General features: G+C 37.3%; 2 protein-coding genes across 2 annotated transcripts; both read right to left on the reverse strand.

Annotated features, from left to right (window-relative positions):
- Positions 1-2,556: 2,556 nt before the first annotated feature.
- Positions 2,557-16,184, reverse strand: LOC148714243 (bifunctional nitrilase/nitrile hydratase NIT4A-like). Its single transcript, XM_088717788.2, has 5 exons — positions 16,037-16,184; positions 13,820-13,999; positions 7,494-7,787; positions 3,559-3,840; positions 2,557-3,008 (listed from the first exon to the last, which is right to left on the reverse strand). Exons 1-5 carry the CDS (start codon positions 16,182-16,184, stop codon positions 2,857-2,859), a joined length of 1,056 nt encoding a protein of 351 aa, XP_088573914.1. The 3' UTR covers positions 2,557-2,856.
- On the reverse strand, positions 2,557-16,441 carry LOC103705226 (bric-a-brac protein). Its single transcript, XM_039117966.3, has 5 exons — positions 16,037-16,441; positions 13,820-13,999; positions 7,494-7,787; positions 3,559-3,840; positions 2,557-3,008 (listed from the first exon to the last, which is right to left on the reverse strand). The coding sequence occupies exon 1, from the start codon at positions 16,439-16,441 to the stop codon at positions 16,220-16,222; it is 222 nt and encodes a 73-aa protein (XP_038973894.2). The 3' UTR covers positions 2,557-3,008; positions 3,559-3,840; positions 7,494-7,787; positions 13,820-13,999; positions 16,037-16,219.
- Positions 16,442-17,284: the final 843 nt, after the last annotated feature.

The raw sequence follows: 17,284 nt of genomic DNA on the forward strand, positions 1-17,284 counted from the left end.
TTTGCAAAAGAAGACGAAGACAAGAGAAAAAGTGAGAGAGAAAAGTGATTTTATTTTTTTTCCATCATATTCGGTACATCTTAGAGGTTATATATACTTGTGTACAGACTCCATACAAAAAAATAATATAGGCTAATATAGGATCACACTAATAATGAAAAATATTACTAACTGATACAAGTTGTTATGTGATTCCTAAAATCACTCTAACAAGATCATGCTAACAAAAGAAAATAATATATATTGATACAAAATCATGTTAATAAAGAAAAATATTATGAGTGATGCAGGTTATTACATGATCGTAAAATTATGCTAACATTCCCCCTCAAACTCAAGATGGTACTATAAGTGCCAACTTGAGTTCGAAAACTGAATGACAAATATACCGAAAAACTAATGTACTAGATAAAAAGCTGGAGTAGCAACTCAGACACTGACATGATTGACCAAGAGTTGACATAGCAGCTCAGAGACTGATATGGTGGTAAATCAAGAGCTGATGTGACAACATAGGGCCTGATGTGGCAGAATACGAGCTGTTATAGCAGCTCAGAAGCTAATGTAGCAGATTAGAAATTAACATAATAACTCAAAAGCTGATATGGCAGACTGATGTGTCTAACTAACGTGATAGACTAACCTGTCTGTCGATATGACTGATTGACTTGTCTGATGATGTGGCAGCGAGAAGATACATAGATGATGATAGTTGCAGTGAGGACAGAGCTCAGAGAGAAGACAACCGAAGGTCGACGATCCTCGTAGATGGAGGAACCATAGAAGAGGAGCATTAGTTGATTGGCTTGACTGATGATGTAACAACGAGAAGATACATAAAAGATAATAGTTGCAGCGATAACAGAGTTCAGAGAGAAGGCAACTGAAAGTTGATGATTCTCATAGACGAAGGCATTATGGAAGAGGAGCAAGAGACTTCGAATTGGATAGTGAAGGAACCGGACAGCAAACGAAATCAGAGATGGAGAAAAAAAGACCAAGCCACAGTAAGGAGAGACGACTGAAGATCTGAAGCTAAGAAAAAAAAGTGACGGAGAGGGGCTGCGGATCCATTAGAAAGCAAAATAACTTCGGGTATTAATCTACCAAAAATAGAGGATGTGCAAGGAAATAGAGAATCTACAGATCTACAGATCTACTAAAAAATAGAATATCTTCGAGTGTTGATTCATTCGAAAATAGAGATTGATAGATTGAAAATGGGAGCCTTTAAAACTTCTAGACATGGTAACGACAGCCACAATAAAGACGGAAGAGAAGGTGGCGGTAGTTAGGTAATTGGTGGCTCTAATACCATGTTAATATATTTGCAAAAAAAGACGAAAACAAGAGAAAAAGAAAGAGAAAAAAGTGATTTTATTTTTATGTTTCATCATATTTTGTACATCTCAGAAGTTATATATACTCGTGTATAGACTCCATACAAAGAAAATAATATAGGCTGATATAGGATCACACTAATAATAAAACATATTGATGACTGATACAAATTGTTATGTGATCTCTAAAATCACTCTAACAAAATCATACTAACAAAGAAAAATAATATATTTTGATACAAAATCATGCTAATAAAAAAAATATTATGAGTGATGCATGTTGTTACGTGATTCCTAAAATTATGCTAATACCAACATCATTTAAATTTCCTTAATCATAAAGGAAATTTAGACTCATATTTTCTCCTTCGATGTTATGAGTTGCATCTCTTACATTACTTCATTGTTATGAAACAGAGAGAAGTAGTGATGACGGAGACGAATACTTGTTGATGCTCTAAATCACACCATGGAGGCCCATTGCCTCAAATTAATTCTTTCTTCTTTTCATTTTGCTGCTGGCATGGTGGTATTATAGGCATGGCAGATGTGATGGAAGAAATGGTGGCATTCATAGTTTCCATATTTAAGCTGTGACGAGTGGCATTCAGGTAAAAAAAAAATCCCATTAGGAGGCTTATCGGATTTTACACTACATACGTTACAATTATTGTGCTAATATGGATGTGTTCATTTTTGTTTTGCCATAATTATATCATGTACATAAGATGTCCCCACTGAAAAAGACCCATCTAATCACAGACAAGTGCATATTGGAACTGGATAAAATCCTCACACACATAACTAGATATTTTTTATTCTCAACGTATATCTAGAAATTTATGACAGCAATTAAAATTTAGCCGTGATAAACAATGAATTATGTAAGTTAATGAAGAGTTATTTAAGTCTCCTAGATAGAGTATATGAAGAGTCATGAAAAGTTTTCTAGAGTTAAACATTTTCAGGAGTTCAAATGACCATGAACTTCTCCATAAAGGATATATAAAATCACATCTAAATACCCAAAGAGTCACTAGGATCAATACATACTTGGAGTGGGTTCAGTCTTTATAAACAACCAAATGGTGTATTAAGCATCTCCAGCATCAGTCCTATTATAATCTTATATTCATTTGCTTCTCTAATCTGTCCATGTTATTTTATTTAGTCCCACTACAACAGTCATGGATGCATTTAGAGTAGATAGCTGCACTTTGAGAATGGTTTTACATTCCACAAGATCAGTGCTCAGAACTGAAATAGATGTCTGGTAGATCTCTTACATTACTTTTTAGTAACAATGCTACAACATATACTTGAAACCGAGCTGTACCTTCTGATGGTGTAGATCCCAGCAAGTCGAGAAACAACAACCATAAGTTCTGAAACACATACTAGAAATCTTTTACCAAGGCATGGATGAGCATAAATAGCCCACGTTCGCACATATTCTTGAAGATTGCGGTCCAGCTGGTAAATGATAGATTACAAACAGCAGATATGATAGCGAGGACTAAGATTTTTGTGAATTTTCTGTCTTCGCAGCAGAAGCAAATGAGACTGGGTTCTGTGGATGGTCTTTAACAGTCAGAGTCAGCACCTCAGGCCTTGAATAGTGCCCAACCACATCGAAGTCAAACTTGGCTCTCACAATTTCTCCAAGGTCTGCACATCATGTTGTTTTTTTTTAAAAATAAAAACCTCAATTAAATCCACAGTAACAATATTGTCTAAATCACTGAAAAAATCCTCAAATTTTCAAGAGTATTTAATTGCCCGAATGATTTCTTATTCCCAGGAAGTAAAATAATTTACAAAGTAGAAAATGCACAATATTTATAAACAACACAACTTATTCGCAAGCTACGACTAAATTATTCTTGTTCTATAGGCAAATGATTTTATAAGCCCTTCTCTCTGTTGTTGCTCTTGCATGTTGTCCTTGCCCCTGAAATGATTGACTTCCTATGAACCATATCAAATCTTCAGTACTTGTAAAACTTCATTTCTTCATTATTTATTAGTTTTAAGCTATCTAAATTATTGTTGGACCTTTCTAGTTAATGTCCCAAAGTAGTGTTTGAGAAACTAAACTTGCGACTATGATTAATTATGCAAATGCATGAATACAACTTCTTCCATCACGTTGTATTATTACATTCTGCAGAATGTAATATAGGGCAAAATACATCATTTGCAGCAGTATTGGTCATACCTAGGTCAGCTGAGATGAGGGCCTCTCCTTCATAGTTCGGGCCTGCTAGAACTGCACCAAATGGTGAAATGATGACGCTTCCTCCTGCACATACAACAGAATCTGGTGGAGGCTCATCCTCTACTCCTGCAAACACATAGTCGGGTGGGGGCGGATAATCTTTTCTCCGGCAAAACTGGTTAGCAGACAGAACAAAGCATCCACCCTCAAGTGCAATGTGGGTCATTGAAGCCTGCCAGACATCCCTGGCATCAGCTGTAGGAGCACAATATATCTCAATACCTGTGGCACATCACGAAGAATTTATTAGCAACTGAATGAACAATTGGACTAGTTATGAGAAAAGAAGCTTAAAAAAAGAATGTGAACTCAACAACAGCTAAGCTTGATACATTTGCAGCATATATTTCAGCACAACGTTCAAGTTGCTTTCACTTCATCATCTGTGCAAATTGCTTTATATATGCTTTAACACATTGATTTAATAGACAGATCATCCGAATTTCAATGACAAACTCATGTATTAAAATCTAATTCTCTAAAATTCAAGTTGCCCTCCTCTTTCAACTAAAACTTACGAGGCCAAATTCATTGTGTACATGAGCTACTTATTCCTTTTATTCCTTTTTCATTTTTTAAACATACGTAAATATTTCATCTTATTTTTTTTTTGAGGAAAATTATTCCATCTTGTTTATGCTCCAACAGTATTTTGGGGGGAAGAAATCTCTTAACTTATGCTCAGCTTTCCTTAAATTAAAATATCATAAGCATCTACATATGAAGTGGATAATACACTGTACATGTAATTTTTTACAATATATATTTTCAAAAAAAAAAAAAACGATTGTCTTACTGTGAAAACACCGAAATGATACATTGAAAGCTCTCGAGCAATATAAAAAATTTCTAGAGATGTGGAATTTACTTTCTTGACTAATTTCATTTTTAATTATACCTTCTATTTTCCTAGTATTAATTGAAATTTCATCAACTAATATTAGCAAAACTAGAGTCAAATCCATTGGAACAGCTTAAGTTGTCAAAACCAAAACTTATAATTCCAACCAAAACAAACATCAATCCGAGTTTTCTAACCTTGTTTATAGCGGCCTAGAAAGCTGACCAAGCATGCAACTGGCCAACTGCCCCACTGCAGAAGAATACTGAATGACAGAAAAATTTAAAAGAGACAAGGAGTAGGTATTAGAGATTTAAGGAGGAAAAGGGGTTTTTACTGGATTCCTTCCATGCTTAAAATATACTAGGGTTCAGTTATATTTGGGGTGGAAAAGAAATTATGCTATAGAAGGAAAAACTAAAACTTGATTACAGAAAATTGATTATATAGATACACCGTAGGCCAAATCCATTCTAAGATTGACATATGATTGGATATCTTATGGATTCTAGAACTTTAAACTAACATGATCGGGGCTTGAATAAGAAATCCTTGGTACTGTGGAGTTTCATTAAGCCTTTCTAGAATTTAGAGCAGGTGTTGATCAAGGCTCGAGGTATCATTTTAATTATGAATAGGATGACTAGGACTTGATTAAGGAATTTTTAGAATGGAAAAGGGTTGACCGAGGCTAGATTAGAGATCCGGCATGCCTTCACTTTCCCACATGCCTTACCATATTTGTATCTTTTTGTATCCATCTTAGCAAAGAATAGACAGCGACTTCTAAGAATGACTCATTAATTCAAAAAGCTCGATAATTGCCATAATTGGATCTCCTTTTTTATTCTAACCTAGACTTAACCAATTTAACTTAGTAAAATAAGATTAATCCCACTCTTTGTAAAGAACCCTTAGTCATCAGCTACTGTCTTTCCCAAATTAAGACTAAAGCCGGAAGATAACATTAGAAAGCAAATTACATCAAAGTACATGGGCTCAACAATATATAGCTCACCAATTTACTTCCAACACAAATATGAAGCCCTACCCCTAACAGACCATCCAAAATCCACAAGACACAAGTACCCTTATCATTCCACAGCCTAAAGTAAAACCCTTCCACAATATATGCTGCTCCTTGCCTTTACTCCTACAGAATTCCCACAGTTCTACAATATACACAAACAAAAGAAGATTCAAAAACAGTCACTCATCTAGTCACTAACAACAAAGTGATAATAAAACACCATCCTCAACCATACATCATGGTGTTAAGTATGAAAAAAAGGGAATGTGAATTATCACCAATCTGGCAGGGATTTTGTATCATGATAACCTAGTTTGTTTGGCAAAAAAAGTTATATACCAAGCCTTCTAGACTTTCTTGTCTTATGCAGATAGTAGAAGTGTGAGAACGTGTGCCTTCGAAATAGAGAAAGGGACAAAGTTTGTAATAAAAGGGTCTTTTATAGGCAGAGGTTGATAGGTGTAGTCATGTCGTGAACTTTGGATGGTTTAAGTAGGGAGAAGGGCTTCCTGTATGAATCAGAATTACATGGATATATGTATCTTCTTAAACCTATGTATTATGTGCAGAACCAATTCGAACTTAAAGTTGCGTCAGTGTATATTTTGCAAAATGTTCAGAAAGGCAGAGGTAAGACAGCTGAGGCTTCTTTAAAATGAGAGGGCAATCTCTTTGGACTGAGATTTTTGGCTGTGTATAATCAAACATCAGCGATGACTCATTAACATAAAAATTTCAAGCTGTAAATGGGTCAGACTAACTTAGTTTTTTCCTTTTTTCTTGTCAACTCCCAATCAAAACGGGCGTAAAGAAATATGGCAAAGCATGCCAAATCCGTAATCAAACTCGAGTTTCTTGTTTTTAACAAATAATAAGAAAATAATAACAACAATTGTAACCCTTTCTCTCCCCTATCCATTTCTTTTCATAATTTCATTTTCTACCAAATTCCTCGCTGAGCCTAAATAACTCTTTTTTCAAATTCTAAAATGCCCCCTTAGTGCCTTCCAAGCCTTAATTATACTTATTTGAGATTTTACTGACACTTCAACAAAGCATGATGGTGTCAACTCATTCCCTTTTATTTGTTTCATTGATCTATTTTCCATTTTCAAACACTTTTTAGTTGGTGTTGTGTTTGACATTACTTGTCTAAGTTCTAACACATCTTTTGATGCTTTGTTTGGACTCTTAGTAGACATACAGAAGCAGGATGGAGTGTTAAAAACTAAGTTGTCACATTCATGTTAAGTGACTTATAATGCGACAAGTAGGACGTAAAAATTAAAACATGCTAACATAAGATTGGCAGTCAAAAGTAGATGGATAGAAAGCAATCTAAGGTTGTATGGAAAGTAGACAGGTAGAAAGCAATCTAAGGTCATCTGGAAAGTAGATATTAGGGGGGAAACAAGAAAGGCAAGTGACAGAATGGTTCAGCCTCGATTACATGTTGCGAATATTGGGTTCAGAGAATATGCTACACGAATTATGAGTGCCATCCCTCTGCATTCCCTTCTCCTGCATCTTATTGAAACACGCTGCAATACTGCAATCTAATGTAGTTTGAACTACAAGGCTAAACAACGGGACCATGTAATAGAAGCTTTCAGAATAGTATTATGATAGTAAAAGATAGGTATCATCAATGAGCAAACGGTTCAGTTGACAACATGCATTTTAATCAAGCCTGATAGGTAATTGTGCATGGATAACAAGATAATCAACACTTTAAGGAGCACAAGAGTCCAGTGCAAATGAACCTACTGAACAGCCTTAGTAAATGTAGAAACTTAATAATATTGTGCTGGTTGTAGGTCCATAAGCAAAAGTATAACATTTACGACCAATTGCAAAGATTAAACATTTTTCTTTGCATGTACGAATCAACTTAACATTTTGCAATCCTTAGTGGAGTAACCAAGCCCTAATACTTATCTACAACAATTATTAAGGAAAAATAAAATAACAATACTAAATAACAAATAACATTGAAATGTTTACCTTTACCATACAATGCTGTCCTTAAAAGTGGCATTCTATTCTCCCAGCAAATGAGAGCACCAATCTTTCCCAGTGGAGTTTCATAAACAGGAACCGTAGATCCATCTCCAAATCCCCATATTACACGTTCCAAAGATGTAGGCATGAGTTTGCGGTGCTTCCCCAGGTACAGACCCTGAGGGTCAAAAAAGAGAACCGTACAATAGAGTGTGTATCCGGCCCTTTCAATCACACCCATTACTAAAAAGACCTTATATTTTCCAGCCATTGCTGCCAAGCGGTCGACTTCAGGACCTGCACATTAGATGTAAATATTAAATTAATATGACAAATCTTCAATGAAAATTGAACTGATAACAATATGCAAGTTCATGGCATTTCTTGGTTGGTGGCTCAGTGTAAGTCAGATGATCAATTTAACTAATCAAATATCTGACTTTTGAATATACAATATAGTTATGGAGAGATTCTTAGTTAAAAGGGTTCTAAATAATAATCGTAAAACAAAATCATTGCAGTACTAAAAATTTATAATTTACATTCATAGTTACACTATTAGGTGAAGGTTGTTTGTTTCTAAACTGAAGCGCTGAAGGTTCTGGGAAGTCATGATCTAATCATGCACAGATCATCAAAAAACACGGAACATATAGAAACAAAATTTTGGAGTGCTGAGAATTTGAACTTAGAGAATATCTAAAAGCTAACCAAATTGACTCAATAATAAGCATAAGGTTTTTCAAGCTGTCTAAGAAGGCATTCCTTGCTGCTTTTATCCAACAACAACAAGCAGGCATAATGCATGATGCCAGCCGCTAGTTTATCTACAGAGAATTAAATACTATTTGTGCTTGTGTCCAATTAAAACAATCAGTGGGAAATCAAAGCTGAGATTTGGGGCAGGTGCTTTCCAGTTCTGATATCTAAATAATCCACATGAGAATAATCTGAAAATCAAAAATAAGAGCAAAGCATTTGAGACAACCAGCATAAAAAGGAGGCCTATTCAATGGGAATTTGATGAGATTATATTGCTAAACACTTATTGGAGGAAGCAAATTATGCTAATTTAAGTGCGAGCTTTTAAATATTAGTGAAAAACATAAGAATTTAGAAAAAATACCCTTCATGATAATTTTTTATAGAGAAAAATGCAGACAATTTTAAGAAAGTTGTAGATGTATATTTAACCAAAATGATACAGGCTTTAAGTCTAATATTTTAAGGATTTCGAAATCCAAAAATTATGACAATATATAATCCAGAATAAAGGGGTACCTGCAAACCTCACTTCAATATAGAAGAGCTTGCACCTTCTATGACCCCACCGAGCCATACTAATATTACTTACCACTTTATTCCACAAGTCAAGGTCATTGCAGTAAAGGCTCCAAATTAATTATGCATACATAACTCTAGAGAGGGCGTACTGCATGCATGTATATGGGTGTGCGCATAACATATTATTCGCAAATGATAATGTGGTCAGTAGCCAGGGGCTTTAAGGATATCTAAAGATGCAAATCGCTATGTCCCGAAGGCAACAAGTCTTAGTATAACCCTCTATCCGGATGAAGACATCCTCGTAGCTTCCCTTGTTTGACAAAGGCAGGCTGAGGGATCATAGGCAAGGACATTCTAAGCATCTCAAGAACCACAGGTGAGAGACTTTTTAGAAGCACAAAGAATGAGCCTATGGATGTGTCTGAAAGTAATAAATTTGAAAAGACATTCTCTAAGAGAAGGTGACTTGATTAGTGTCATTCTCTAATGGGGAGATTTACACAACAGGATGCTATTGCCACCAATTTAACTAGCCTCCTCAAACTTCCTTATGTTTAATGTCGCTAATGAGATAATAGAGAAAATTATTGTCTTCAGATAAATAATTGCTCCTCTGTCAGCCACCATCCAAAGACATGATCCTAACCAATAGCAAGTTTTTGTCAAGTCCCTTCTCATTAAAGTTCACTTGTCCTCCTCTCTTTCCATCCCTAAAACTAAAATTAAAAACCCTTAGATACAGGTATCACTTTTGTACTTCACTACAATCAATCTCAATCAGTACCCTCTCAACATATCATCAATTGTTTCTAAACTTAAATCCCACAAATGCACCATTTTATCCAAGCCGACAGCACCCATAATACAGATGTGCACGGAAAGATGTATCTTCATATATATATATATATATATATATATATATATATATATATATATATATATATATATATACATATCTATATACATATCTATATACATATATATATACATATCTATATACATATACATATACATATACATATATATATACATATATATACACATATACATATACATATATACATATATATATACATATATATACACATATACATATATACATATATATATATATATAATCAAGGTACACCGTACCGATACCGGTAGGCGTACCGATCGCCTACCGGACCGGTACAATACCGGTTTAAACCGGTACCGAACCAGAAAATAATTTTTCTGCGCACACAAGCGGAGGAGCACGTGCGGACGCGCACGCCCCACGTTAAATGCCACAGGGTGGCATTAAATTTTCCACAGGGGGCAGCACTCTGCCTCGCGCAGGCGAGCTGCCCAGTGAGCGCCCACGCGGGCGCAGGAAAACGCGTGCGGGCTCGGAGAACCGCGCGCTAGGCGCATTTTCCTGCGCGCTGCCCACAGAGTGGCTTTAATTCTATGGCATTAAATGCCACAAATGCCACTCTGTGGGCGCCAGTTCGTACCAGCCGAACTAGACGGAACCGGTCCGGTTTCATTCAGTTTGCTCTTGTACCGACCGGTACAGGCTCTTTACTGTTCAGTTCGGCCCGAATAGGGCCGGAACCGTTTTCCACAGTTGTACCGGACCGGTCCAGTACGGGCCGGTTCAGCATACCATACATACAATATACATACAATACACACACACACACACACACACACACATATATATATATATATGCATATTCATTTATTTATGTGTTCTTGGTTTGGCTCCTCCAGGGGAGGCTCCTTGACCTCAAATGGGATACATAACATGTTTTAGTTCATTGCCAGCTGCAAGCTTTGACTTTCATTTGAGAAAATAAGGCTGAGAAATCAGGAAAGGGGTGAATCTGAAGTGCAGCCCATCCAAGACCAGCTAATCCTTCTCTGAGGGCGAAATACCAATGAATTAAGCTATGTGCATAGGGCCCACAAGCACTAGGTAAGTATAGTCTGCAAAATTAGTGCAAAGATATAAATTTCTCAAATGTTGCCCTGGACAATGCAAATGCAAGAATCTACTTTGGCCATTTGAGAGGAATCTTGAAAGTTGTAGGGCCTTTCTTGTAAAGAATGGACCCCTGGGATAATCTTGAAAGTTCTAGGGCCTTCAAAAGTATGAACAAAGTCTCAAATGCTTGACACAAAACATTCAGTAAGACAAGGTGTTGGGAGCAAAAGTATTTCTCTTATGCAGTGATTTCCAGTCTGCAAAATATAGCAAGCAAATAAATTGTTATTTTAGCTCATTGCATGGATATTAGAAGTGAAATTGTCATTTGCCATCCTAATTCCAGAGACACTTCATGGAAATGGAGGGTGGGAGGTTGGTTTATTTGCTAGCTCGCTTAAGGGGTTTAATTATAAACGGAGTGGTAGAATTCAAAAGGTTCTTTCCACAAAATACTATGATTCCCTCTAATTGCACCTTTTGTCGGTATGCAATTGATGGATGATCAAGACAGAAGTTCCATATATAGGTGTTGATTCTAAGTCTTAAAAGAAATCATGGTAATTTGTAATTAAAGTGTCATTAAAGAAATTTTATGTGGCAAAGTCTTTTGTTTGAGTGTGGTTACCACCTTAACTTGAAGATAACTATAAACTTAATGTAATCTTGGTAATTTTTCCAGGCAAGCTAATCAACATCGATAAACCAACAAGTAAATGGTTGCATCAACAACTTCCACTGCACACAACCATTCATCATTGAGCTCCTTTACATGATGCTAGCTTAATCATCCAAGAGAAGGGCCAAAATTGAATCAAGTCAAACATAAAGCCTTTATTGCATGATTGCAATTAAGCATCCTCGTAGACAAGGTTTTAAATACCAACGGGACAGCAAGGCGTTGCATCGTCCCTAGTGTTGGGATGGGGCACTAACCCAAAGTGTTGCGACGGGACAAGTTGGAAAATGGACAAATGAACTAGGACCTTACGAATCAAGAAATGGGCCAGGATGGTACAAATTAGGAAATGGGCCGAGACAGGATGGGACATCCACCGTCTCAAGTAACAATACACAAGAGTGGGGCATCCTGTGCCATGGAAAAACTAGAATGGCCCCATCCCATGGTATTTAAAACCTTGACTATAGATGTGTTAATGTCTAGTAAGATATTTCCTCTAGAATTTTTCTTTGGTCTCCTGTCATAAACCCTCAAGCCAGGCAACTGACAAGGTTGACACATTAATATCTAGCCATTTTTCAAGATTAAGTTGCAAGGGAGCTAGCCCCAAGGACAAGGTTGACACCCTCTTTTTTTGAGAGAGAGTAACAAGGTTGACACATTAATCCAGTGATCCAGCCCTGTAAGATGGTCCTTTTTCTAAATGTACCCATAAGCCCAACCTGAATTTAATGGTCCCTCGTATTAGCAAAGACCTTTACAACATCAAGTGGCCAAGTAGAAAAGGGCATTTTCAACATCAAGTTACAATATACATAGAAGCATCTAGGTAGCCAAAATGCTAAGAGAAGAATGTGCAGATGTAAGAAAGCATGACTTATTGTGGGCTCAAGGGGCAGGTAAGATGGTTTATCATAGCCATTTATCAAGTGCTTAATATGTAGGGCAAACTTTTTTTGTACTTGACAAACTACTCACATTCTTATTATATAGAAGTGTGCAAGGCAAAGTGAGTCCCAGGGATAGTAGAAGCACTAAGGTCGGTTGTCTCGATCCAAACCGCCCAGTTCAAGTCATACCAATCCGTTACGGGCAAAATTCGAGTTGAGACAGAAGTTCGATTCGAAATAGGCCTTGAACTAGCATGAACCATGAATCAAGCATGAATCAAGGCTAAGGCTAGAATTTCAATGAACCCCCTGCCACTGTCTCCTACGATGACTACAGGTACATGCTTCACCCTTTCTATATCTCTCTCTCTCTCTCTCAGTCCCTCTCTCAAAAATGATAACCCTAGCAGCTTCATCCTCTCTCTCTTTCCCCTCTTAGTCTCTCTCTCCCAAAGATGGCAAGGGCCCTGGCAGCTTCGCCCCCTTTCTCTCTCTTTCCCTCTCTCTCTTAGTTTATCTCTCTCAAAGATGACGACAATCTCAGTGGCTTCGCCCCCTCTCTCTCTTCCTCCGACTCCTCTCTCTCCCCCCATTCGTCTCCCTCCTGCTGGTTCCAATACATTTCAGTTTGGTACGATATGTACCTGTACCATATCGAACCGATTGCCGCCCGGTACGATCCTCCGTAACGTTTCGGTGGAACTTAAGAAGCATTCATGAGGATTAAAATAGGAGGTATCCTCTCTAATGGTTCATATAATAGATGATATCCTTTGTAATGCTTCAATTTTTCATAACAGTCTCTTGGGTAGCAGCAAGCTTTGCTGCTATTTAGAAGGGGAAAAAAATATGATGATAGTAAATTTTCCTAGATAGCATCTAGATAAAGCTTCTGTCTCGTGACTTGAGAATATAATTATCTACTATGATACAAGTGCTCAAATTCTTCCTAATTCACACAATGGAATTTTTTGCTATTTGCTCTAGAAATGAAATAAAGTTTGAAGAGCCAAGTGAGAAGGCTTCATATAAAGTGGAGTAAAATTGCAGAATGGCTTGTTAGACAAACCAGACTGCAACAACAAACTAGTACAATGATTATTCCAACTAATATTTTGCAAACGGTAAATAGATGACTTCTGCTTGGCAACTAGATAAACCTCCGTGATGATAGAATAAAACCAGCAGCAAAGAAAAAAAAATAAAAAATAGCAATAGAGAGGTTGAAGTTATGTTCAAAGTATCCAAAATTTCAGAAACATGCAACTATAGAAATGTCATGTAGCAAATATATTTGCTCATGCTAGAGGCATTAAACATATTATTGGATATCATGAATCATTCTTCTAGCCTCTGCATTTTGAGAGGTTCCTTATTAAAATTACTAGTCTGGATGTTTGCAAACAACTTATACAGACAAGCAACACCCAATATAGTATACTAATATGCCGACAATCATGATTGCATATCTAGTGCCTCAGGGAATGATGAATGTAATATGTCTGATGTTTGAGCATACCAGGCACATCAATTGCTGCAGCATGATACTTCCGAAACTCCTCTCTACCCTTGACTGAACGACTACCTATGGTGACACCAAAGGTAGAGCCACGGGGATAGCCACCAATAAATGCTTCTGGGAACACGACTAATTGTGATCCATATGCAGCAGCCTCTGCGATTAGTCTCTCTGCTTTATCTGCGAGATATAATTGTGAGAATTAGTTCTAGATTTCATATAACAAACACTTGGAATTAAAGCCTTTATCAAACAATAAGGTAAGAACAAGAAACATGGTTATTTTGTCTTATTATCGCATACCATGGAGAGGCTTGGACTGATACATGCATCAGTCTTAGGTTCAAAACCTAGAGAAACAGAGGCATAAATTTGATTTCAGCACATTGCAACTGGAACATTGTAAGGAGTTGAGGATTTAGGCTCTATCGGTCCCTAAGAAATAAGGGAAAAGAAAGCACTTGAAGATGAATTTTTCTTTAATTATTTCAAATTAAAATGAAAATTCCAGGCACAAAGAATATCAAGAAAATAAGCAGCCAAAATTTTCTCTACATGTCCTAAATCTTTTTATCTCATAGGTTGTAATTCTGAGGGAATGACATCAAGCAAGTGTCAAAAGATAGTTTCCATATCTAACCACTTTCTCCAAAACTTCCCGTGCAATATTATCACTTTAATTAACAAGTTTTTTTTTTGACCTTGTGGTTTTCCAATTTTTCTTCCACTTGCACAGCAACAAAATGAAGCGTTAGCCCATGGAGGTGCAATAAGTTTCCCGAGTATAGTAAGAGAAGTTTTATATTGGTTTTCAGCATAAATAGCTAATAGGGTTTCTTCTGTGTAATGTATGATGAAATTTTATTCTTCCATGTTTTATCAGTCTCACCGGCCTACCATCACCAAGACATTGAAAAAGGAGAACCAATTTCCTCTTCATGTCGATTTAAAGTAGCTATCTAGCAGCTTCTAGAAGAGCCAAAAAAAAAATAAATAAATAAATAAGGTCATGAAATCTAATATCTACCATATAACATATGCAATAGCAGAACTATAAACCCTTGTAACATAAAGCATCGGCTCTCATCCCTCATATAAATTATTAGGATTGTAGTTGAAGCAATCTATTGCTCTTTGAACGATGTCTCTACATGACTTACTACTTAATTGATAATTTCCATTTCATTCAGTTTTACGTAACACTTAACAAAATATGAAAAAGCTAGAGATCAGCAATGTCAAAACAATAATATGATATTAGTATGTCCAAGAAGGAGCAGAATTCCAAACAAGGATATACATTCTCAAACATATCATTACCCATCAGCAGATACAGGTTAGACTAGCTACACCATATAGGCAACCAATAATAAAGAAATGAAATATAATTTTTCCCTTTTCATTGTCATGAAACCACTAAAACAAATCATTCTGGTGCCCTTCAACATGGTTTCTTAAATTTTCCAGGATTTTACCCAAAAAAAGATTTGAATCGAAGAAAGAAGAGAGGTAAATTTCTTTCACAGTGCCATATAATTTTATATATGGTGACCATATAGCTGACATTTATTATTGATATTTATATCATATTATTGTGTTCTGCTGGTGAAATTTCCAAGCAAATGTCAGCTTCATACTATTTATCATCTTTCTCATACTATTTATCATCCTTCGCCACTTTCTTATTTCACAATAACTCAATGACACGCGCAACAAAACCAAAAACTATCAATACATCCAAATTCCCCCAAAATTTCCACTCACCAGTAGAACCCTAAGTCATTTTAACAAAAATGACTTTCATTTTGTCAATTTATTCCAAATATGGTATCATAGCCAATATATTTCCCTATTAGTGCTCTTCCCGGTGTCAACATAAACCAAATAATACAGATCAAAGAGTTACAATTCTATCCAAGTACTCCATCCACATATCATCAAGAAATACAAACAAAGAATCTCAACTCATGCATATTTCCTTCTATTCACAATATCCAAAAATTAACACGCAATGGAAGTCCCCTTGTCGTTTCACTTGCTAAAGGCATTGCCAAGAAAGTCGCAAGAAATACGGTAGAGAAGGCACAACAACAGCAATGTCTCATTTATCACCACAAAGCCAACAAAAACCCTAGAAAATAGAAAACCCTAGAACCCAAACTTCATCAGCTCCAAAGAAAAGAAAAAGAAAAAGCAAATAAGGGTGAGAAAGACTACCGAGGGTTGCGGGGGTGTCGTAGAAGACGGTGGAGGCCTGCACGACGGTGGCCCGGACGGTGACGGAGGACGGATCGGAGCCGCCACCCATGTCCACCTCCGCGATCACGGGAGACTCCACCGAGGTCGAAGCTGGAACCAAAGCCATCGATGAGCGCAGAGGCGGCCTGGAAGCTGCTGTTATTATTTGCCACCGTCGTGCTTCTTGCGGAGGTAATCGAGGACCAATTCGTCGCGGGCGCGGGTGCGAGCTTGCTGGGGGGCGATGTGGACGTAGGAGAGGTGGGCGCCGGTGACGAACAGCGCCACGCCGGTCAGGAAGCAGATGAGCGTCGTGGCTGCCTGCTTCGGACCAGAGGGAGAGCACCAACCCATTCCACGCCGTCTCCACAAGTCCAAGCCCATGTAGAACGCTGCCCTATTTTTTATATTTCTTCATTGGCTTTTTAATTAATGAGGTCAGCGTGCGGGTTCGGGGGTTTGTCTTTTGCGGGAAAGAATGGTTCACCTTCCTTCGCGACATCATCCCGCATCACCGGTTTGATCCCACAATTGCGATGCTTCGACAGTTGCGATGAGATGGAATAGTTGACGTTTTATTAATAAAATATTCACATTTTATGTTTTTTTTGGGTCCCTATTCTCTATTAGTATGCAAAATTCATTCTCACCTTAGTAACATTTCCGAACCAACACGTCACGAGATATGATTATTCTGATTCTCATTTCAATTTATTTTGTTTTCGGCCGCGAATCAAACATGCCCTCAAAGTAATTTGATCATCTGAATTTATAAATCTTAATGCGGAAAAAAAAGTTTTAATTGATGGGAATTGGTCATAGCCATAGCTTATTAGACTGAGTAATGATGGAGATTGGCCTGAAAGTTCTCCCAGCACGTACTCAATCACCAGCAGCTAGTTTCTTACTCTAGGTGCAATTTATTTTTGTTTTATAGATACTTTTGGATATATTGTATATTTTTTATGTGTATGGGCGATTTGAATTGTTTGCTCATAAAGCTTTATTTCTCATATATCTTCTTGTGAGTGCGAGGATCGACCTCTTCAACACAGCAAAAGGCAAAGAGGGCGTCCCCTACTTCATGTCTATAGTTGGGCAACGGGCCGTGCCGGGCCGGCCCGGCCCAGGCCCCCCGGGCCAAAACTCTAAACGGGCCGTGCCTGGCACGGCCCGCTTATGAAGCGGGCCGTGCCTGGCACGGCCCGTGAGGCACGGAAGGCAAGC

This window comes from Phoenix dactylifera, chromosome 3 (assembly GCF_051530095.1).
Source record: "Phoenix dactylifera cultivar Ajwa chromosome 3, Ajwa_hap1_PhDact_Kaust_v1.1, whole genome shotgun sequence".
NCBI lineage: Eukaryota > Viridiplantae > Streptophyta > Magnoliopsida > Arecales > Arecaceae > Phoenix > Phoenix dactylifera.